The 23,357-nt window shown below is 37.3% G+C and overlaps 1 protein-coding gene across 1 annotated transcript in view; it reads right to left on the reverse strand.

Annotated features, from left to right (window-relative positions):
* TMEM30A (transmembrane protein 30A) overlaps nucleotides 1-23,127 on the reverse strand; it is a 31,930-nt gene extending 8,803 nt beyond the window's left edge. Inside the window, exons 1-3 of the mRNA XM_049895783.1 lie at nucleotides 22,793-23,127; nucleotides 3,504-3,611; nucleotides 1,172-1,279 (exon numbers count right to left, since the gene is read on the reverse strand). Of these exons, the coding sequence (XP_049751740.1) occupies nucleotides 1,172-1,279; nucleotides 3,504-3,611; nucleotides 22,793-23,029 (453 nt within the window). The 5' untranslated portion in view covers nucleotides 23,030-23,127. The remainder of the gene's footprint in view (nucleotides 1-1,171; nucleotides 1,280-3,503; nucleotides 3,612-22,792) is intronic.
* Nucleotides 23,128-23,357: the final 230 nt, after the last annotated feature.

The raw sequence follows: 23,357 nt of genomic DNA on the forward strand, positions 1-23,357 counted from the left end.
TAATCTAAAAGCTTTGCTTGAAGTTTACTATTAAAAAAAAAAAAAATCTGTTTTTTGCGCCCTCAATAGAGAATGTACTTAAATAAAAGAATTGTAAGTCAATCACCACTTCTGGATCACTGAACACACTCAATCAACAAATCAAGAAAGGTCTAGAAACTTGGTGTGTCTCACAGCACATCACCTTCTCTTGAGTCCTAAAAACTGTATCCTAAGAAGTAAACCTCACATGATTTGCAAAATATTTCAGACCTTACTAGAACCTTGTGTGTGCCAGGAAATCTTTAAATAGACTTGCATTCCTTAGATTCTCCCATATCTGGAACTAGCAATAAAATCCATGAGGTTAACCTAGGGCAGCTATATGTTTATCCATCCCCCTGTGGTCATAACGTAGTCCTAACTTGCATTTCTACGCCAATTCTAAGAGATCAAAAGACTCCTAAATTGCTCTGGGCTTCTGAACTTTTGCTACATTGGCAGCAATGACTTAAAATACACAGGCATCAACCACTAATGCGCAAAGTTGAATAACAGTCAGAAAACGAAGGTCTCCTGGTCCATAGGTTCCAAACCAGGATGGGCATCAGAAGAGGAGCTTGGAAAACAGATATTCTAGAGCTTCAACCTTGCAGACACTGACATATTAGACTTAGGAATACCTGGAATCTATATTTTCAAAAAGCTCCTCAGATAGTTCTTAAGTAAACCACTCTTTAAACTCCACTATTCAGGCTTCCCACATATTAAAAAATGAAAAGTGTATATGTTCAATTGTAAAACATAACCCCAGAAGTTAAAAACAGTTTATTTAGATATCTCTACCTAATGCAGTAATAATGAAAAAAAAAACCCCAAAACAAATGTACATATCAAGAATGCTACATCATCAAAATTTCATTACAAAACAGAGTAATAAAAATAAAAATCTCTATGACTCTATAAAAAACAAGCAGAACAAAAAGTCTGCTGGCTATAAGAAACTATTAACCTGTGTAAATTCTAGGGGATATTTTTTAACTAAAAATCCTCATCATACCAACTATAAATGACAAATAGCAGTTTATTTTCATCTTAACATTATTAAATACTTTAACAGTTCTAACTTAACTGTTATCGTGTGTTCTTATTTCATACATACCACATTTGTATATTTCATTATTTTACTTACAAGTAAAGCACTAGGATCTCCATTTAGCTGACTATCATCTCGAGATTTCACATAACGACGATGGTTTTGATAGAAATTAGACAGTCCATAGTACATGAACACATTGCCCTAGAGAAAGAGATGGAAAACAGTTTCATATAAAAATGATTATGCATAATTTGCTTCATGCACACATTAAAAGCTATGTAATTTGGACTTTATTAGTTTAGAATCTGTCATCATTTAAAACAGGTACTGAGGTGAATTCTACTAGTACTTACAATCTAAAATGGTACAAATTGTAAAGAAGGCTAAAGAAGGCATGTTACAAAAGTACTAGAGTAAACTTTGAAAATAATCTTTGAAGACTTCAAAGAAGTACTATTTACATAAAATAAACGTCAAGGAATCTACTGGCCTACTCTGAGGTGTTTTCAATTTAAATTTTTCTGTAATTCGGATTGGTCTTTTACCCAGTTAGCATCAACTTTTCAGAAGAATAATGGTCAAACTTTCAGTTATCATCCAAGTAAATTTAGAATTTTTATAGGGATATTATAAATTTCTCAACAGGAAACTAAAAACTAGTAGTTGGTAAAATATCTAATGAATCATTTTATAATAATCAAGAAAAATACTTTAATGTATTTATGGTTGAGCCTATTTGGAAAGATGGATTACCTACATATGCTACAATTATTTAGAAGAAGCACAGAAGTCATTTTGAATAAGATTTTTAAATGTAGCAAAAACAAAGCTATTTCCTCTTTTCTGGTTGCTACCTCCATCGTTTACATTCTTATCCATAAAAGTAATTCGGAAAAATAAGAGGAATTCGGTAACATTTTTATAAATATGTTTTATTTGATTTGTTATTTTCACATATAGAATCATTTAAAACTTGATTTTCAAATGTGAAATTATGCAAACTTTCCCATTCTGTATAAGGGAAATAGTTACATGGAAACTTTTTTGGTTATCAAAATTACATCACAAAAACATACAGACGCAACGAATACACTTTTTAAAAAAGTGAGCATAATCTCAGCACAGTCAGTTCAACCCACCAACTGAGAAACCAATCCTTTCAATAAATACTGAGATAAAATAACTCATTCAAGTTGCCTAAAAAGGCTTTAGCCCAACACAAAGTTTGGACTTGTGATGGAACAGAGAGCCTGCAAAGGAATGAATCAGAGGATGATCACCTTTGCAGAAGAGAAGTCCTAAATAAGCGATTCTGAAAGGAGGAGGAGACTAATGGAGTTTCTAAATCATTATAAGTCTCTTTCATCTTTTTAGTTCTACCTGTTGGGACAAAAGTAGAACTTAATGGACCTTTACAGTTTGCCCACTAAAAAAAAGGTCCTTTGAAGATGCTTTTTATTTATATATTATTACTGCTGAAACAAAGTAAACTATAAATTCCTGTCTTCTCCCAAATTTGTTTTCGTGAATTTTTTTTCCCAAAGGCACCATTATTCGTTTGTTTCGGTACACGAGCAATACAACCACTAGATGGCAACCATATACCAAAAACCAAAAAACCGAACTCGTTGCCATGGAGCCAATTCTGATTCATTGCAGCCCTACAGGACAGAGCAGAAATACCCCATAAGGTTTCCAAGGAGTGGCTGGTGGATTTGAACTGCCGACTTTTTGGTTAACAGCCAAGCTCTTAACCACTGCACCACCAGGAACTACAAAAATCGTCACTACCTTTAGAAAATCTAAATTGCAGACTCTAGAAAGTTTGCAAGTAGAAATATGGTTTTGCTCTCTGAGGAATAAGAAGATAAATTTTTTTTTTTAATTCAATTTTTAGGTAAAAGAGAACACAAGCTGGTCTTTCCACACCTGTAAGACATTCTGAATATTTAGGTATTGTAACTTCTGCTTACTTACCAGGAAGAATGGCAAGTCAGTGTGAACATAAAAGATACACACACACACAAACACACTGACAACAAAGAGATGGAGTTCTAACTGCTTATCAAGATATAAAGGATTAATAAAGTTTTATTAAGTGTTTGAGGTTTTCAGTAATGTTTCATAACTCCCCGAAAAATGATACAATTAAACAATGAAAGAACTAGTATTTCTTAAGTAAAACTTTAGAATTAAAAGCATGCAAAAATATTGTGAGCAATAATTTAAAAAATACAAGTAGACAGAAATTTGATACAAAGTTAAATTATATGTACAGACTAAAAATTTTCCAGTAGAAGGATAAAAAATGATTCTTTAAATTTGTTCATAAGCACTGACTAAACCATTCAAATAAACATTTTAAATGAGATATCAGTATTTTTAAAAGCATGGCTTTTCTAACACATTTCTTGGAAGCACAGACCTCGAATGACTGCTCCAGCGTGAAGTTAATGGTACAAATACAAGGTGTTACATCCGGAGACAAACATTTATTACACGGACTGGAAGGCTCTGTTCCGGTATAATCAATCTGCAAGAGAAAAATACAACTAAGCACTTCCTTGGAGAAAATGCATACCTACAATGCTCTGAAATAACTTGCTATTAAAAGGGAAAATGAGTCCAATGGGGAAACCTATAGCCCAGAGAACTGTTTTTAAGGTCATCTATTCATTTTGATAGTGTAAACTGGTAAAAAACAGAGCAGTCAGATGGTCTAATTTCCAAGTAAACCTATCTCTCCTTTTTACCAAAAGTAATACATTTATGCATAAAAATATAAAGATAAAATTTAAATTTGCATGATGTATAAAGATTTAAAAAGCTATAACAATCTACCAGATCAGTAAATAAGCTATTGCTTTTAAATCTGCCAATCTTAAATACTGTTCACATTGACTTTAGCTTTCCACGGTACATTTTCAAATAAAAAAAAAATCAGCTTTTCAAGGGCTACCATTTTTTAAAAACCTGGCCTGATAGCTAAATTGCAAGTCTTTTTTCACATGATAAAAAAAAATTTATGATTAACAGTCCTACTAAATTACCCTTACCTTAATAAAGTAAAAAAATCATCTAACCTTTATTGCTGAAGCTCAACACAGAAAGTCATATATGGATGTTGAATTTTTTTTTTATAATTGGGATAAAAGGAAAGTTAAAATCAGCATCTAGAAAATAAAGCAGCATAGAATTACAACACCTATCTGCTTTTTAAAAACCTCAAATTGCTTAATAAGACTTGATTTTTGTCAAATCCTAAAATAAACTCCTACAGCAATGTTCTCCAGCAAAGCTTGTTTACCAGTAAAACTTTGTTTACAGAAATTTTTTTTTCACTGCAAATATCTAAGAGAAGAAAAACACATAGCTAAATCAGCTAAAAACACAGGTCCTCCTAAATAAAGATAGGCAAAGCATATGAAATTTTTCACTAGACATGATGGGCCACAACTCTGCACACAGGACCTATTCATCTACAATATCCCATTTAAAAGTCAAGTTTTATGATGTTGAACAGAAGAAAGAAAAGACCACTTGAAGAATAAACTATATATATAAAAAAAAAAAATCTCTGTACATTTTCTCTCTTTTTTAAGACTAAGGACTAAAAAAAAAAAAAAAAATAGGTAGTTTGGCCTATTTCAACATTGTATACCTGTGAACAGAAACCTCTCAAACGACTCTCTTTAAAACTAGTTTCAAGGACAAAGTCTGAAAGTGAGATCATCAGTTGTGATTAAGCAAGGATCTTTGTTCTTTACTTAATTGAACAAAAATAATCTGGTAAATGTGAAATCTACTAAATGACATTAAAGTATTAGAACTGAATATTTTTATCAAAACCAAGAAAAGTTGCTGAATATTAAATTACACTTGAACAAAATCAAAGGACAGTTAAAACATTTTCATCACTACCGTTGACTTTAAAAATATATCTTAAAAAAGGTTTTGATTCAGTAAAAATCTGAAAGGAGTGTTAAAAAAATCATTAACATATTAAGTCTTACTATGTGCAAAGCATGACGTAAGATGCTAGGCAGATACAAAAGGAATCATACTTTATACTAGTTAATACAGTCATACAGCCCTTCCTATCAAAAAAACCCACTGCCATCGAGTCGATTCCAACTCACAACGACCCTACAGGACAGGGTAGAACTGCCCCAGAGTTTCCAAGGAGCGCTTGGTGGATTTGAACTGCTGACCTTCTGGTCAGCAGCCGAAGCGCTTAACCACTACACCACCAGGGTTTCCATATGCATATATATACGTGTGCATGTGTGTGTATTTTATATATATATATATACACACACACATATACAAAAATATATATAATTTCATCTGACCTGCAACAAAATCCTATAGAGCTATCTCCGTTTCACATACAAAGAACACATTCTGTGGCATCTGGACCAAACTTTCTGCTTCCAAACCTCACTCAGTTCCTATCTGTCTCCAAGCCTGATTTTCTAGTCTTCCTATCCATTTCACATGAGGGCTACCCAGGCCTTTTCTAATAAACTCATTTCCTATGTAAACTAGCCAATTGGTTACTGCTGCTGACAACAAAAGTCTCTGAAGCTAAATGGTTCCGAGTGCTAAAATATACTAAAGGAAATAAGGAACTGGAGAGATTTTTGAGGAAAGTAACATAATCAAATATTTGTACAAAAACAGATTAAAAGAGAGTTTAAGAAACAGGATTTTCATTTCTTCTGGAATGTCCCATAATGAAGTAATCATTCATGCATCTAATATCTGATAACTGAGTGTCTATGTTTTCTAATGGGGATTGAGCCTAGTGCCTGACTTCACTGAGTTCAGTGTCTAATACAGAAGATAGTCATTAAGATATAATTATAATAGAACAGAAAGGATGTTTTGATAAAGGAAGTACCAACCAAAACCTACTGCCATCAAGTCAATTCCAACTCACGGCAACCCCACGTGTGACAGAGTATAACTGCTCCATAGGGTTTTCTTGGCTATAATCTTTACAGAAGCAGAATGCCAGGCCTTTCTTCCATGGCACCACTGAGCGGGTCCGAACCAGGGCTTCAAACCAGTTTCTTCCGGTTAGAACCCCTGCTGAAAATTTGCATTTCTAACAAATTCCCTGATGAGAATTTACATTTCTAACAAGTTTCCAGGGAGTTATACATAAGAACCACTTCAGATCTTCTTAAAATGTAGGTTCTGATTCAGTAAATCTGGAGTGGAAATGCAAATTCTCAGCAGGAAACTTGTTAGAAATGCAAATTCTCAGTCTCATATGCATGAGAAAGCCAGATGATGAATAAGAAAGACCAAAGAACTGATGCACTTGAATTATGGTGTTGGCACAGAATACTGAATATACCATGGACTGCCAGAGGAACTAACAAATCTGTCTTGGAAGAAAATGTATCTTAAAAGAAGTACAGGCAGACTGCTCCTTGGAAGAGAGGATGGTGAGACTTTGTCTCACGTACTTTGGACATGTTATCAGGAGGGTACCTGGAAAAGGACATCACACTGGTAAAGTGGAGGGTTAGCAAAAAAGGGGAAGACCCCCTATGAGATGCACTGACACAGTGGCTGCAACAATGGGTTCAAACATAGCAACGATTGTGAGGATGGTGCAGGACCTGGCAGTGTTTCGTTTCGTTGTACAGAGTTGCTATCAGTCAGAACTGACTTGATGACACCTAATTTTTTTTTTAACAACAGGCTAGATTACATGTTTCTGTAGTACCAGTACCTGTACATTCTTTTAAGGTCCCTGAATGGCACAAATGGCTTGCAATCAATCAGCTGCAAACCTAAACTTTGATGGCTGGAACCACAGCTTCAAACTGGTTTGTTCAGCAAATTCCTTCATGAGGGCTGATGAGTAGGTACTATGTCTCAGAAGGACACAGTATGAAGAGGGACTACATTCCTGATTGATGGTTTACAGCACATGAATAGACCCAAAATATAAATGAATTCAGGACTTAAAATAAATCTGAATTAAAGATAAAGATCTGAGAATCAATCAGAAGTCTTCCAGTTAAGGCATCTAATTTTTTTACAGTGTACACTTACAAAATAATCAGCCATCTGGTGGAAGAAAATTTAGGTCATAAAAAAAAAAAAACGCAAAGAGAGGGATTAGATTACAAAGAAGCTAAGCAGGTAGCTTTCGTGACTTTGAGCCACTGCAAGTGTGATTTGTAGCCCAGGTGACAAAATGTGGATAGAGCTGTGGAGAGAGTCATCCCAGCACTGCTCTAGAGTTTCTAGTAACGGTGACACAGAAAGCTTCGAGAAATGGACCCTTTTCACAGACACTGGTATGTACAAGAGGTACAGCAACAACAGTAGCAACAAAACAGCATATTCAGGTGACATCAGGTAAAACAGGTATCAGCTAGGTGATGTCGGCCAGGGGGCAGGTGACCAGAGAATACACTTTAGTTTTATGGCCCATTAGTGTCACTGGTGTGACACCACACTAGGAAATTTCTCTGCTTTGTCACTGAGAAATCTCCCACAAAAACAGAAGGTTGTAGGCGCTGAGCAGTTGTTCATGTTCTCGCCTCAGAGGAAGTAATGCAGGTTACACCACTTTCTGCCCAAGGACCAAAAACGAAGGATAGTGCTGAATTTCCCACAGGTAAGTTTCCACTGCCACTGCAGACAAAGTAATTTGTATAGTCCAGGCCCTGGTAGGAAAAAGGTGTGTGTGGATTGTGAGACAGGTAAAACAGGTGCAATGAGGCAGCTGGGTACACTGGAGTGATGAACAACATTTTTAAAAAGTATTTAATATGTGTCCTTTTTATTTAATAGATAATATAATGATGTAGAAAAGTCCCCCCCCAAAACACAAATAAGTAGGACAGCATCAGATTAACCTAACTGCCCTAACACAATGATAACTATGGTTTAATCATCAGATAAAGGAGAAGGGGGGAAGAAAATAAACATCCATACTTAAATTATTTACAGTCTAATAAAAGTTAGAGTTGAAATGAAATTTTTTTTTTAAAAACTCAGTCACTGTAGATCATTTTATTTTTGAAGATTAGTTCAAAGAGAAATATCGAATGCATAATTCTAAAATTATAGCTACAATACAAATTCAACCGTTTATATCCTGAAAAACTTCTGTGGGTCAATGATATCTGCTGTGTGTTTCTACAAATTAGAGAATTTGAGTGGAACCATAGGACAAGGTTTTTACTTCTAATTCAATCAGTAAATCACAACAGACAACAAAAGCAAAACCAGGTATTACTTTCAGAATGCATACTCCATGTCAGATCTTAGTCCTTCAGGTTATTGTTGTTGCTGTTTGTTGCCGTCAAGTCGGTTCCCACTCACAGCGACCCTACATACAAGAGAACGACACACTGCCCGGTCCTGCGCCATCCTCACAATAGTTGTTATACTTCAGCCCAATGTTGTATCCACTGTGTCAATCCATTTCATTGAGAGTCTTTCTCCACTTTACCAAGCATGATGTCCTTTTCCAGGGACTGATCCCTCCTGATAGTACATCCCAAGTATGTGAGATGAAGTCTCACCATCCTTGCTTCTAAGGTGCATTCTGGCTGTACTTCTTCCAAGAAAGATCTGTTTATTCTTTCGGCAGTCCACGGTATATCGAATATTCTTTGCCAACACCATAATTCAAATGCATCAATTCTTCTTTGGTCTTCCTTACTCATTGTCTAGTTTTCATATGCATGTGAGGTGACTGAAAACAGGATGGATTGGGTCAGGTGCACCTTGGTCTTCAAGGTGACATCTTTGCTTTTTAACACTTCGAAGAGATCTTTTGCAGCATTTTGCCCAATGCTATTCATCATTTGATTTCCTGACTGCTGGGCACTGGCTGTGGATCCAAGTAAAATGAAATCCTTGACAACTTCGATCTTTTCTCCATTTATCATGATGTCGTTTATTGGTCCAGTTGTGAGGATTTTTGTTTTACATTGAGGTGTAAATTCATACTGAAGACTGTGATCTTCAATCTTCATCATTAAATGCTTTAAGTCCTCTTCACTTTCAGCAAGGAAGGCTGTGTCATACACATAACACAGGTTGTTAATGAGTCTTCCTCCAATTCTGATGCTTCATTCTTCTTCACATAGTCCAGCTTCTCGGATTATTTGCTCAGCATACAGACTGAATAATTATGGTGAAAGGATACAACCCCTATGCATACTTCTCTTGACTTTAAACCACACGGAATCCCCTCATTCTGTTCCAACGACTGTCTCTTGATCTGTGTACAGGTTTCTCGTGAGCACATTTAAGTGTTCTGGAATTCACACTCTTCACAATGTTATCCATAATTTGTTATGATCCATACAGTCAAATGCCTTTGCACAGTCAATAAAACACAGGTAAACATCTTTCTGGTATTTTCTGCTTTCAACCAGGATCCATTTGACATCAGCAATGATATCCCTCATTCCACACCTTCTTCTGACTCAAGCTTGAATTTCTGGCAGGTCCCTGTCAATGTACTGCTGCAGCTGCTTTTGAATGATCTTCAGCAAAATTTTACTTACGTGTGATATTAATGATATTGTTTGATAATTTCCACATTCAGTTGGATCACCTTTCTTTGAAATGGGTACAAATATGGATCTCTTCCAGTTGGTTGGTCAGGTAGCTGTCTTCCTAATTTCTGGGCATAGAAGAGCAAGTACTTCCAGCACTGCATCCATTTGTTGAAACACCTCAGCAGGCATTCTGTCAATTCTTGGAGCCTTGTTTTTTGCCAATGCCTTCAGTGCAGCTTGGGCCTCTTCCTTCAGTACCATCAGTTCATATGCTACCACCTCCTGAAATGGTTGAACATCGACCAAATCTTTTTGATATAGTGACAGTGTATTCCTTTCATCTTGTGTTGATGTTTCCTGCATTGTTTAATATTTTCCCCATAGAATCCTTTGATATTGAAACTCGAGGCTTGAGTTTTTTCTTCAGTTCTTTCAGCTTAAGAAATGCAAAGCACATTCTTCCCTTTTGGAATCATAAGGTCTACTATGCCAGGAATGTCAAACTGAAGAGGAATGGAGCTACACTCATCGTCAAAAAGATCGTTTCAAGGTCTATCCTGAAGTACAATGCTGTCAATGATAGGATAATACCCATATTCCTACAAGGAAGACGAGTTAACATGACTATTACTCAAATATATGCACCAACCACTAAGGCCAAAGATGAAGAAATTGAAGGTTTTTACCAACTTCTTCAGTCTGAAATTGACGGAACATGCAACCAGGATACAATAATGACTGGTGATTAGAATGCGCAAGTCAGAAACAAAGTAGAAGGATTGGCAGTTGAAAAATATGACCCTGGTGGTAGAAACGATGCTGGAGATAGCATGACAGAATTTTGCAAGACCGATCTCTTCACTGAAAATAGCTTTTTTCGACAACATAAACGATGACTATACACGCAGACCTTGCCAGATGGAAATACACAGGAATCAGATAAACTACATCTGTCGAAAGACGATGGAAAAGCTCAATATCATCAGTCAGAAAAAGGTCAGTGGTCAACTGAGAATAGACCATCAACTGCTCATATGTATCAACATCAACTGCTCATATGTATCAACAGCTTCAAGGTGAAGCTGAGGAAAATTAGAACAAGTCTACAAGAGCCAAAGTACAACCCTGAGTATATCTCACCTCAATTTAGAAACAATCTAAAGAACAGATTTGAGACAATGAACACTAATTACTGAAGACCAGACGAGTTGTGCAAGGATATCAAATGTGAAAAAAGCAAAAGGTCATTAAAAAGACCAAAAAAAGAAAGAAAAGACCAAAATGAATCTCAGAAGAGACTCTGAAACTTGCTCTTGAACATCTAGTAATTAAAGTAAAAGGAAGAAATGACGAAGTTAACGAGCTGAATGGAAGATTTCAAAGGGTGGTTCAAGAAGACAAAATAAAGTATTATAATGACATGTGCAAAGACCTGGAGTTAGAAAACCAAAAGGGAAGAACCTATACGTATAGGGTAGATCAAAGGAACAGATAACTACTATGAAAAAAGCAGGGCTTTGTATTTTGAGGAAATAAAACAAATCCCGTGCTGTCAGGTCGATTCCGACTCATGGCGACTCTATAGGACAGAGTATAACTGCCCCATTGAGTTTCCAAGGAGCATCTGGCGGATCTGAACTGCCGACCTTTAGGTTTAACAGCCGTAGCACTTAACCACTATGCCACCAGGGCTTCCATTTTGAGGAAATAAATGGTCTTTTATATATTAAAACATTGTTTTTGCATAGTCATATAACTGACATTTAAATATTAGTGGTCTTTGCCTTTGTCTCCAGACAATATGTTCATGGTGCCTCATGTCATATGCCATTTTTTACCACCTTCTCTAAATAAAAAAACTCTGGTCTTACCACCACCCTCCAGTCCTATTTTTATATTCCTGGATGGACTCCCTTGGTTATTTTCTTCCTTACCACTTGAAGCTCCTACATCCCTATCTATTTCACATCCAATTTGATATTTTGAAAATTAAGCCATATATCATACTGTAAAATTTTTTGTCCTAATTTTTTGTCATACTTCACTAAAAACTTAATTTTAAAAAATCCAAAAGTTATTGTTCACTGGACCCCTTAGCCTCATAGTAACTATAGTCTTCTGCCTATAGCAATGTATTTTTCTTCAATATCAATAAATTTCGTATCCTTGAATTTCACTCTCATTGCTTTCATTTTGCTGCATCATTTGCCAATAAACTGGTTTGCTAAATTTTCAGCACTCCTTAGAATACTGAAAAATTGTTTTACCTTTATGTATGGAAGGTTATCACATATTACACAAGTATGATCTTGTAGTATATAATGGCCAACTTCAATAAACCTTCAGACTCATAATACCATTCAGATGAACAATAAACTCTCACTACACTGTTTTAAAATTTGATTATACCCATTGGGTATGATTAATTAATTCATTCACTCATCTAAACATCGAATCCTTATTAGGTGCCAGGTACTATGCTACAGGTTGGGAATATAAAATGGAAAAATATATTGTCCATGCCATAAAAAACTAGTAACTACAGATCAGTGGGATAGAAAGTCAGGTTAATTAATAATTTTAGGATAGAATGTAATGACAGGCCACAAACCAGACTCATGGAACCAGAAAAGAAGCATATCTATCAGGTGGGGAAAGGGAGGAATCAGGGGAGACTTTCTGTAGTGTTGATAGAACTAAAATTGAAAAATACATAAAGTTGGTAGAATAAAACAGTGAGGGTGAGGGAAAAGAAGTTTAGGTTGGTTACCAGGGTTTCTGGCTTGCAAAACCATGTTGATGGTAATGGCATTCACTCTAAGATAGACAGGCTCAGCACTGTGTTTCATGGTGTTAAATCAGGGGTCACCTCTCAGTATTCCTCAGCAGCAACATCTGGTATGGTTGTTCACACGTTCTTCCTTTATTGAAATTGGTTTCCAGGACACCACACTCTCCTTGTTTTTCTCCTACCTCACTGGCTGCTCCTTTTCAGTCTCCTTTGCTTTACCATTTCCTCTTTATCTCCCCAACGTCTAAACACTGGAGCGACTCGGGGCTTTGTTTTCATCTTCTCACCTTCTTTGATGGATAATCACTCACTCGATTTCATCCCATCTTAGGCCTTTATGCTGATTAACCATGAAAATGTGTAACTCCAGCCTGAACCTTCCCTTTGAACTCCAGACTCATATTCAACTACCTACTTAATTATTCCAACTTAGATGTCTAAAAAGCATCTCGAACATAACAAGTCAAAAATTGAACTCTTTAGCGTCTCGGGACTTAAAAGCTTGCAAGTGGCCATCTAAATTACAACTATCAGTCCTTCTAATCTGAAGCAAAGGAGAAGGAAAAAAACTAAAGACCCAAGGGAACAATTAGTCCAAAGGACTAACATGAACCACAGCTCACACAACCCCAAGACCAGAAAACCTAGATGGTGCCCGGTGCCCGGCTACCACTACCGATTGGTCTAATGGGATTACAATAGAGGGTCCTGGAAACAGTGTGAGAAAAAATGTAAAACAAAAGATCAAATTCACACAAAAAAAGACCAGACTTACTGGTCTGACAAAGACTGAAGGAACCCCCGAGACTATGGCCCCCCGGGCACCTTTCTAACTCAGACTTGAAGCCATTCCCGAAGTTCACCATTCAGTCAAAGATTAAGCAAGCCTATAAGACAAGGAGGAATGTGCTTACCAAATGGGCAATACCTTCCCATGAATAAAGATGAGAAGGTGGAAGGGGACAGGAAAACTGGACGAATGGACACGGTGAACCCAGGGGGGAAAGGGAAAGGCGCTGAGACAATGTGGGACTGCAGCCAGTGCCATGAAACAATTCATGCATAAATTTTTAATGAGAAACTAATTTGCTCTGTAAACTTTCACCTAAATTAAAAAAAAAAAAAAATTGAACTCTTTATTCTGCCCCCTCCCAACCTCCTACCATGCCAAAAGCTTCTTATCCTCCAGTCTTTCCCTCCTTGATAAATGACAACTCCATTCTTCCAAAACAGGCCACAATATTGTGACATTATCTTTAATTCTTTACTTTCTCTCACATCCCACATATCCACTGCAAAGTTCTATTAGATCTACCTTCATAATACATCCTAAATCTAACTGTTTTTCACCACCACGGCTGTAACCATTCTACTGTGACCCCCATTTCCTGCTTGAATTATTGCAACAGCCTCTTCTTTGGTTTCCTTGTTTCTACTCTATTAAATTACCCAGGCAATATTCTCCACATCATGGCCAGAGTGATTCCTTTAACCATGAGTGATGCACATATCTGTGCAAAACCTTTTGATGGCTTCCCATTACATTTAGTGGAGAAGCCAAAATCTTTATAATAGCCCCTGTGATTTGCACTCCACTACTTTATGTCTTTAGAGCCCTGGTGGCACTGTAGTCAAGAGCTCAGCTGCTAACCAAAAAGTCGGCAGTTCAGGTCCATTAGCCGCCCCCTGGAAACCTTATGCAGTAGTTATGCTATCCTACAGAGTCACTATGAGTTGGAATCAACTCTGCAGCAACAAGTTTGGTTTGGAGTTTACTTAATCTCTTTTGGAAACACTGGTGGCATAGTGGTTAAGTGCTACGGCTGCTAATCATAAAGATTGGCAATTCGAATCCACCAGGTGCTCCTTGGAAACTCTATGGGGGCAGTTCTACTCTGTCCTATAGGGTCACTATGAGTCGGAATCGACTCAACGGCAACAGATTTTATCTCTATAGCCTCATCTTCTACTGTTCTCCCCTTCTCCCCAATCTGCTCCAGCTACACTGTCCTCTTTGCTGTTCCTCAAACATTCTACTAAACACACCTTAGGACTCTTGCTCTTACTATTCCTCCTGCCTGAAACATTCTTCCTTCAGATATCAATATGGCTCACTCTCTCATCTCCTTTAAGTCTTTACTGAAATATCACTATACTGAGGCCTTCTCTGACAATCCTATTTGAAACTGTAAACCATCTCTCAGCCCTCCTTTCTCTTATTTTTCTTCATAGCACTTTTCAGCATCTAACATTCTTCAGATGAGGGTTTCCAAGGACAACAGGAACTTGGGTTATGAGTTATAGAGATTTGGGAATCATTAGCATGTAGGTGGTAGATGAAGTCACTGTTAAGAGTAAGCACAGAAACAAAGAGGAAAGGACCAAGGACAGACTACTGAGAACCACTAACACATAATCAAAGAAAACAGGGAGATAGTGATGGAGACTAAGAAAGAGGCAGAGAGGAGGTAAAAATCTAGTAGAGAATACTGACAACGATTTGGCATATGGAAATAATTCATGTCATTAGGAAAGGCAAAATGGTCGGTCAGAAGTTGTTGTTGTTAGCTGCTGTAGAGTCTATTCCGACTCATGGGGACCCAAGAGCGTGTCAGAGTAGAACTGTGCTTCACAGGGCTTTCGAGGCCGTGACCTTTCAGAAGCAGATCATGAGGCCTGTCTTCTAAGGTGCTTCTGGGTGGGTTTGAAACGCCAATCTTTTGTCTAGTAGTTGAACACTTAAGCATCTGCGCCACCAAAAGACTTTGGTAGAAGACAAGTGCAGTGAACTAAGGAATGACTTAAATGTGAGATGAGAATAGATATCAACAACAAATGTGGAATCCCTCTTTTCAAAGAGAATGTGTGGAAAAGAGAAATACAGATAAGCACCTAAAGGAAACAAAACAAGAGGTCACAGTGCTAGGGTTTCAATCCAAGCTATGTGACCTCACGCAAACTACTTAACCTCAGATTCAATTTCCTCATTAAAAACAAAAAAATGGAAAGAACAATTACACTACTCTTACAAGTGTCACTGTATCAAACTGCACATAATATATGCAAAATTCCTAACAGAGTAAACACTCAAAAAATGTTAGCTATTAGTATTTTTGTTAGGAGTTGGAATTGACTAAACGGCAACACGTTGAAGGAGAATCAAGATAGAATTTTTTCATTTTTTTAGGAGAAACCAAACACATTTATATTGCTGAACAGACATGAAAAAAAGAAGCGTTTGAAGAAAACAGAGGAAGGTGATGATATTCAATATTCCTTCTATAACTTGTTTTTAAAAAAAAAAATTTCAGCAAAGCTACACACCTGATTTGCTTTTCACATAACAAAACACCTTTCATTATGAAATCAGGTTCAGTTCAATGCCATAAGCAATATAAAAATGCAATCATTGTTAACTCAGTGTCTAAACTACTACTACTACTACTAAACTCTCACATCTAAATGACCTAGGTCTAGTTGCCATCCAGTCAACATACAATTATCACTACCAGATAAATCTCCCTATAACTCTATGTCACAGATACTGCTAACAGCCACCTACCCCACTTTCTGTTCTACCTTTCTTCCACAGTATAAAACTCTCAATTATTAGCTGAGAACCTTGTTATCAGAATAGACTACATTTCCAAGCCTCCTTTGCAGCTAGTGTGGACTTGTCACTAAGTGGAGAAGGTATGTGGCAGCTTCCAAGAACCTGCTTTAAAAATGTCTTTATTCCTTTCTTCATCAGTAAGGCGCCTGACCACTAGCTGAAAGGCTGACAGTTCAAACCCACCCAGAGGTGCTTCCAAAGACAGGCCTGGCAATCTGATTTCGAAAGTCACAGCCTTGAAAACCCTATGGAACAGTTCTACTCTGCATACATGGGGGCACCATAAGTAGGAATCGACTTGACAGCAACTAATAATAACAGCAACACCCCTTTGTCCTTTTGTTCTTCATTCTTCCACACTGTTGCCTGAAAAAAGATTTAATGCTGGAACTCTAGCTTCCATTCTGGACAGTGAACACAAGAGCCAATCCCTAAAAATGGCAGGGCAATAAGGTAGACAGTGAGATCTCAATAAAACAGCCTTAAAAACAAATAAATATAACAGTCTCTATAGTAGCCCTATACTGTTTTCCTAAAGGATTTTATGTGAAAATACAAATCTTAATTACTCATAGCTGAACCTAATCCTAGCTTATATGCACTGGTATCACTTCCCCAGTTTAATACATTATCAAAGAGCCAAGACTATCTACAACCTGGCACAGCTTATTTGCCCTTACTCCTATTTTCTCTACATAGCTTTTGATTTCCTGCCACCAGAACTTAGCTAATATTAATCTCCTTTATTGGCATGCATCCAAATTGTCCTCTTAGAAGTGCTATTTATCCTTCAAGATCCTACTGTGACCCCAATACTCCCCAGCATGTTTTCTCCTATTTCAAAATGGGTGACTGAGAGCTTGACATAACTAATGCCATAATGAACCTATAAGTTTTTATTTTTCCCCTGCCTGTCTCCTCCTTTACATACCTCTGTTGATGATTTTTGTTTTGACCTAATGCTAATGACTCTGTTCTTTGTTTTAATCTGATGGAAATAACTTTGTTTTGTTCCCTCCCACCACCTGTGACTTACAACCCCCCACAGGTAAATCAGAGCCCAAGTATCTGATATGTATATCTTTAGCCTGATAAAGAGATGTCCAGTATGTATCTCTTTAGTCTGATAAAGAGTCTTCCATCACTATCTTGTAATGAATAACTCCTCCTGCCAGGCCATCTGCAGACTACACTTCTAACCCTTGTAATATTCCATATAAGATGTAATGTAAAATTGCTCTTTGGGACTCCACAGAGACAGCCTGTGTTGCTATCAGGTCCCCGGTGATGTATACATGTCCTTAGTAAACTTTCTCACTCTTTCTGAACTGGAGTATGTTCCATTGGCTAGACGGTTCCAGGGCATGGACCCTAATCGGGTAACACTACTCAAAACTCACTTGCTCCACAAAGCTTTCCATGGCCATTAGAGACATATGTGATCTTGTCTTCCTTTGAACTACCAAGATATATTGTCTGTGTCAATCATCTAGCAATGCTCAGTTTTCCTCCTATATGTACGTCCCATCTTCCCCTGCTCCCCCCACCCAATTTCAGGTCCCTTAGGAACAGGGGCTCTCTGTTAAAAAAGAAAGACAGATAAAAGAGAGCACAAGAGAGAATAAACAAGGGCCCGGTCCTCGAACTTTTTCCTATCCCCCACTATGCCCAGAACATCACCTTGTAAATAGAAAATGCCCAATATTGATTAAAACTCTTGATAAATTTAACTCAGTTTATGAGTTTTACCCACAAATAACAACTATGTTCTTCATCAGCTAAAATTCAAGGTTAGCCTGACTTAATGTCCAGATTGTAATAAAATCTGTTGGGTGCAGAAATCTATCAGATTTCAAAAAGCAAAGTTTATTCTAAAGTTAACATAATTTATCTTAAAAAGAGGCTACCAGGTGGAAGAGAAGCTACAGTTCCCTTACCTTTAAAATTTAATGTTTACTAAATGTCAAAAGCATGTAAGGCACAATGCAGAATACAATGACAGTTGGAGACCTGCCCATTAGCTTAAATCCAAAAGACAAAGAACCAGAGGCAAAATAGAATAGCAGATGTGGATCAGTAGATGAGTTTAAGAGTGATCATATTTCTCAGCTTTGTTTTGCTACCACTGTAATTGTTTCCCTAAACCAAACTGGCATTTATCCTTAGCAATTCTAAAAATATACCCTATTCCTAAGAAACAGACTCTGAATTTAACGCCGTGGGAAAGGAGGAATTTGAAGGACATGCAGTTTTTTACACTGCATAGAAAGAAACACTGGAAAACTTCCATTTTTGAATGTATATCTATCTGTCTTAAAGGAAATCAATATAAGATTTAAAGAGGTCACTCAACAAAATGCTGAGTAATAAGGTAAATCATTTTAAGTATTAATCAGATTAAATTAAAAATGGTATTTGAAGTACCCCCTTGAACTGATTATTTCACACTAAAGAACTTATCAGGAGTCCCTTTTACAGACTCCAAAGAAGACAAAAGATTAACTAAAGTAAAAATTTTAATAGCAACTTTCTTTAGTCTGCTTGAATTTTATACGACTTAACCTTACCTTAGCTGACACTAAGGGTAAATTTAGCTAAAGTATTTTATACTGACTAAACTCATACGGTGATGGTGGTGGCGCACACACCACTACCAGGGATTGTTACACCTACCTTGAATGTTACTGATGATTAGAGCTTAAGTTAAACACAGCTATTTTTCTAACAAATGCCAAGTTTGCCAGTATGTATCTTTAAAAATCTAAGTCAAGGGTAGGCAATTTTTTTTCTGTAAAGTGCCAGAGAGTAAATACTTTCAGCTTTGTGGATGAAAGGGCAAGACTGAAAGTATGTTGGTTCTTATATAACAAGAGAGACTAATTTGCACAAATTTTTATTGATGAAATTCAAAATATAGTAAGTAAAATATTTTGTAATATAAGTATACTAATAAGAATAAAAGAATTTTCATTTCAGGGTGTAATGTCACATAACTGGGGTTCAAAGTTAGTGTTCCTATCATCAAGTCTGGGTTTGGGTTTTTATCATCAAGTCAACTGCAAAGCATTTTTACTCCCTGAGGCATACAGAATCCAAGTTATATAGGAATAAAAATAATTAACAGTGTATATAAGAAATCAGGAAGAAATAACTGAGGAAGGTACATGATATAAGATGAAGAAGAGAACGGCGACTTCTTAATCAAATGGGGTGGAGGGCTAATCTACTAGGTTTCATAAAAGCACATCTTGAACACTTTTGGCAATATTAATTTGAAGTAAATGTTTTTAAATTAACTGAATATTACTCTGGATTATGTTCTCATCCTATTCTAATCATAATTTAAATGTATATAACTTCACACTGATAAATGTCTTTGCAAAAGTTAATAACCTTGCTCCCTACATTTTTCAAGTGAGTTTCAATCAATTAATATCTCAGCCTCACCAACAATGGCCCTAGACCACAAAAACATCACCACTGCAGCAGAAAGATATACCTGACACCTACAATTGCCAAATTAAAGGAAATACTCACTCTTTACTCCTAATCATAAATGAAGATAATATTTAAAATATTTTCTTATAAATGATACAATTAACAATGGTAGTTTTCTAATAAGCAAATTTTATTTAGGTTACAGAAAAAGTCTAAAACCAACTAAAAAACATATATAAACCTAACAAGGAAGGGAAGCATATGGCCAAGTATAAGTATTAAAATAAAAAATCTCTTTTTCTACACCTTTTTTGGGGGAATGCAAGGCACTTTATAAGAGTAGTAATTTTTTTAGTATTAATACTTCTGGGAGTTAGGTGAAGAACCAACTGATTTTTGTACCAAAAGTTTTGATTTCTGATCTTAGAACTTTAAGATACGTTACAAAAGCATTTTGATTGGACAAGTCTCCTTTGCCCTAGTAACCTGATATAAATACAGCAAAGAAGTTTCTTAAAATTTTGAAAAATGAAGAAATAAACTAAAAAGGTGTGAGTAACTTATAGGCTGGAAGTGAATGTTGGCAAGAATTTCTCAATACTCGACTACTTTTAATAACCCTCAACATATTTTAATCTAAACTAGTGGTTAAAGGATAGAGACCTGGAGGAAACATGCGTGTTTTGGAAAAGCTCCCCAGGTTCTTCTTATAACCCCAAATCCAATTTAGAATCACTCTATACATTTTTTTTTTCTATACATACTTAACACTCAAAAAAAAAAAAAAAGGATTCTATTTGCACAACTCAATGTCAGTGTTGGTGTAAAATTCCCAGTCATTCCTAATTTTCAGTTCTCTGGTTCCAAAAGCAATAAAATTTGAAAATGAAGAGTTAAAAAAATTACATTTAACTTGGAAGTCAAAATTTTAGAGCTGAACAGCATTTGAGAAATCATCTAGTCTGAATCTTTTCGCTCTTCAAGTAAAGAAACAGAGACCCCAAAAATGCACCTAAGACCACATACTAGACAGGGACAGAGTTCGGACTTCAACTCTAATGCCTTGACTCTAACTTGAGTGCCGTTTTAAGTGTTCAAGCTGCTACATCCTCTTCAGGCAACCTGAAATCAGAATTGTACATGAGAACTATTTAAGAAATGTCAATTTCACCTACTACTTAGTAGGAAGAATCACATTTTAGTTCAATATGTGAAAGTTTTAAAGAAAATATTTATTTTCATAGTATAGTAAATATTAATAGAACTTGAGTTCTGATAACCTAGTAAATACCCATTCATATAAAATGCCAAGTTATTGCTCCTTTCATCTTAATATTTAAGAAATTTAAATAAGATGATTCAAATTCTCATGTTAAGAAATTCTTTTCTCCTACTTAATTACTAGCATTGTAGTAAGCAGCTTAGCGTAGTGAGAAACTTTTAAGTCTAGAAATAAAGCATATGGGTTTATGCCTCAATTTTATAATACTCTTAACTGGCTTATCAGCAAATCTCAACCTCTGGCTCCACTTCTCATTGGATTAAGGATCATCGTAATAACAGTAACTACTGTACAAACAGTCTCAGGCATCTTACCTACAGCGTTTCTAATTTTCGTATCTTGCAAGATGGCATAATTTTTACCTATTTCGCAAATGAGGAAACTGAGACTTCAGAGAGATTAAGTAAATTTTCCAACCAAACGAAGCTCTAAGCTTGTTAGTGGCTGAGCCAGGAATTAAAATCAAACTCTGCCTGACTCCAGAATAAACCCCATGGTCCTTATGTTCCACCCCTTTGCCCATGTCTTGAAATAATGTGTGATCCTTGTCCTTAGGAAAATAAAAAGTACTACATTTGCAGAACTGTTAGGGAGATAATGAAAATACATCAAAAATATATATATAGTGACTTTCTTTAGTTACTAAACTAAAAATGAATTTTTAGTAAAATATTTAAAAACTAAGTTATGCTATAGATACTATTCCTCTTACTGTTATTAGCATAGAAGCACTGTACAATTAAAAAAATACTGATCTCGCTTTTAGTGCTAACACTGTAAATCAAACTAGAAAATAAGCACCTTTATTCCTACTGCAATAGTTGAAAACAAAATTCCTCTGAAAGCCCCATTAAGTCACATACGTTAATTTTAAAGTGTTTAATAAAACCTGAAAAAAAATGACAAAATCTGATAGAACAGAAAGAGGGAATTCAGAAACTTTGGTACCAGTCCCTGCCCTTTCAAATAGATAAAAAATACTCTCAAACATGCAAAAAAAGAGGATGAGATGTTTAATATTGGACACATATAACGTCACTGTAAATCGGAATTGACTCCATATAAGGGGTTTGGCTTGGTTTATACAAAGTATTTACATTCTAGTGCTAACCCACCTTTACCACTGCAGGTGAAAATACTGTTACTGTTACCCTACAGAAATCAAGATGTTTCCCCAATACAAGGCTCTCTGTTAAGCCATAAATTACATTAAAAAAAAAAATTGCCGTCGAGTCGGTTCCGACTCACAGCGACCGTGTAAGAACAGAGTAGAACTGCCCCACTGGGCTTCCAAGGAGCGCCTGATGGACTCGAACTGCCGACCACAATTATTACATTATACCAGTAAAATGTTCGGTAGTGTACAACTTAACCCCCGAGTGTGCTCATTGGCGCTTTTTGAAAAGTTTAAAATCTAGGAGGGAAAATTAGGACTAACGTGGAGCATGATAATAAACGCTGTCTAAAAAGAAAACCAGAATTGAAGTTTCAGATTACTTATTATCTACAACTAAAAACATTCGAATTAGCTCAAAATAAAAAAATGCCGTGCATTCTTCAGTCGTATGTCCTAATCCACGACCTGGTTAACATGACAACTTCGTTACACAGAAATCATCAACACCTCTATGCCTCTGGGTCCTTTTCCCCACAATGGCCAAAATGTTCCTCTCCGTTTCCTGGAAAAATTCCCACCCTGACCATGCCAATTCCCTTGGATTTACATCTAGATATAACTTTTCTTTTCTACCTCCGTTGGACAACACCCCCCCCCCCGCCCCAGAACCACACAAACTGCTCATTGAAGGCGCTTTCTTCACCTGACCTACCCTCTAACTGTAAATCGTGAGCAGGAGGAAACTAGAAAAAAACTGCAAATTCAGAAAACTCGCCGAAAGAGAAAGAAAAAATAGAGGAAGAGAGGTAAAGTGTGGGGAAGGGCGGGCCCCGCCTGTCCACCTCTAGAAAGCCGAGGAAAGAGTAAGGCAGGCGGCAAGCAGCCGGCCCCCAGGCAGCGCCAACTCCCGCCGCCGCTCACTCCCCTCACCTCGATCTCGCGGATGTTGTTGGAGGTGACGAAGATGCCGATGCCAATGGGGATGAAGATGAGGCCGATGATGAAGAAGGTAGGTAGCACCGTGCCCGCCGTGAGGATGGGTTGCCAGGCGGGCAGCCGTTGTTGTTTGAAGGCCGTATTATCCGGTCTCCGGTTCTTCGCGGCGCCCCCGGGAGCACCCGGGGGCCCACCGTCCACTTCATCCTTCGCGTTATAGTTCATCGCCATCGACCCGCGAGGCGCGCCTCAGCGACGCGCAGGGGGATCGCCCAGGGGACCCGCCTGCTGACCCTGACAAAAGACGCGCAGGCGCCGCCGCCGCAGCCGCCGCCGCCGCCGCTGCCCCCGCCGCTGCCGCCGCCACCACTGCCACCACCTCCGCTGTCGAGGCGGAAGAGGCGGGACACCCTTCCGCAGGCTGTTGCTGACCGGAAGCGGGAGTCGGTTGGGGACGCCAGGGTAAGAGAGAGGAAGGAGGGAGAAGACTGAGGGACAAGGGGAGGGGATAGGGGAAGAGGATAGAAGGGGGAGGGAAAACGCGGACGCACCTTGATCA

This window comes from Elephas maximus, chromosome 1 (assembly GCF_024166365.1).
Source record: "Elephas maximus indicus isolate mEleMax1 chromosome 1, mEleMax1 primary haplotype, whole genome shotgun sequence".
NCBI classification, from domain to species: domain Eukaryota; kingdom Metazoa; phylum Chordata; class Mammalia; order Proboscidea; family Elephantidae; genus Elephas; species Elephas maximus.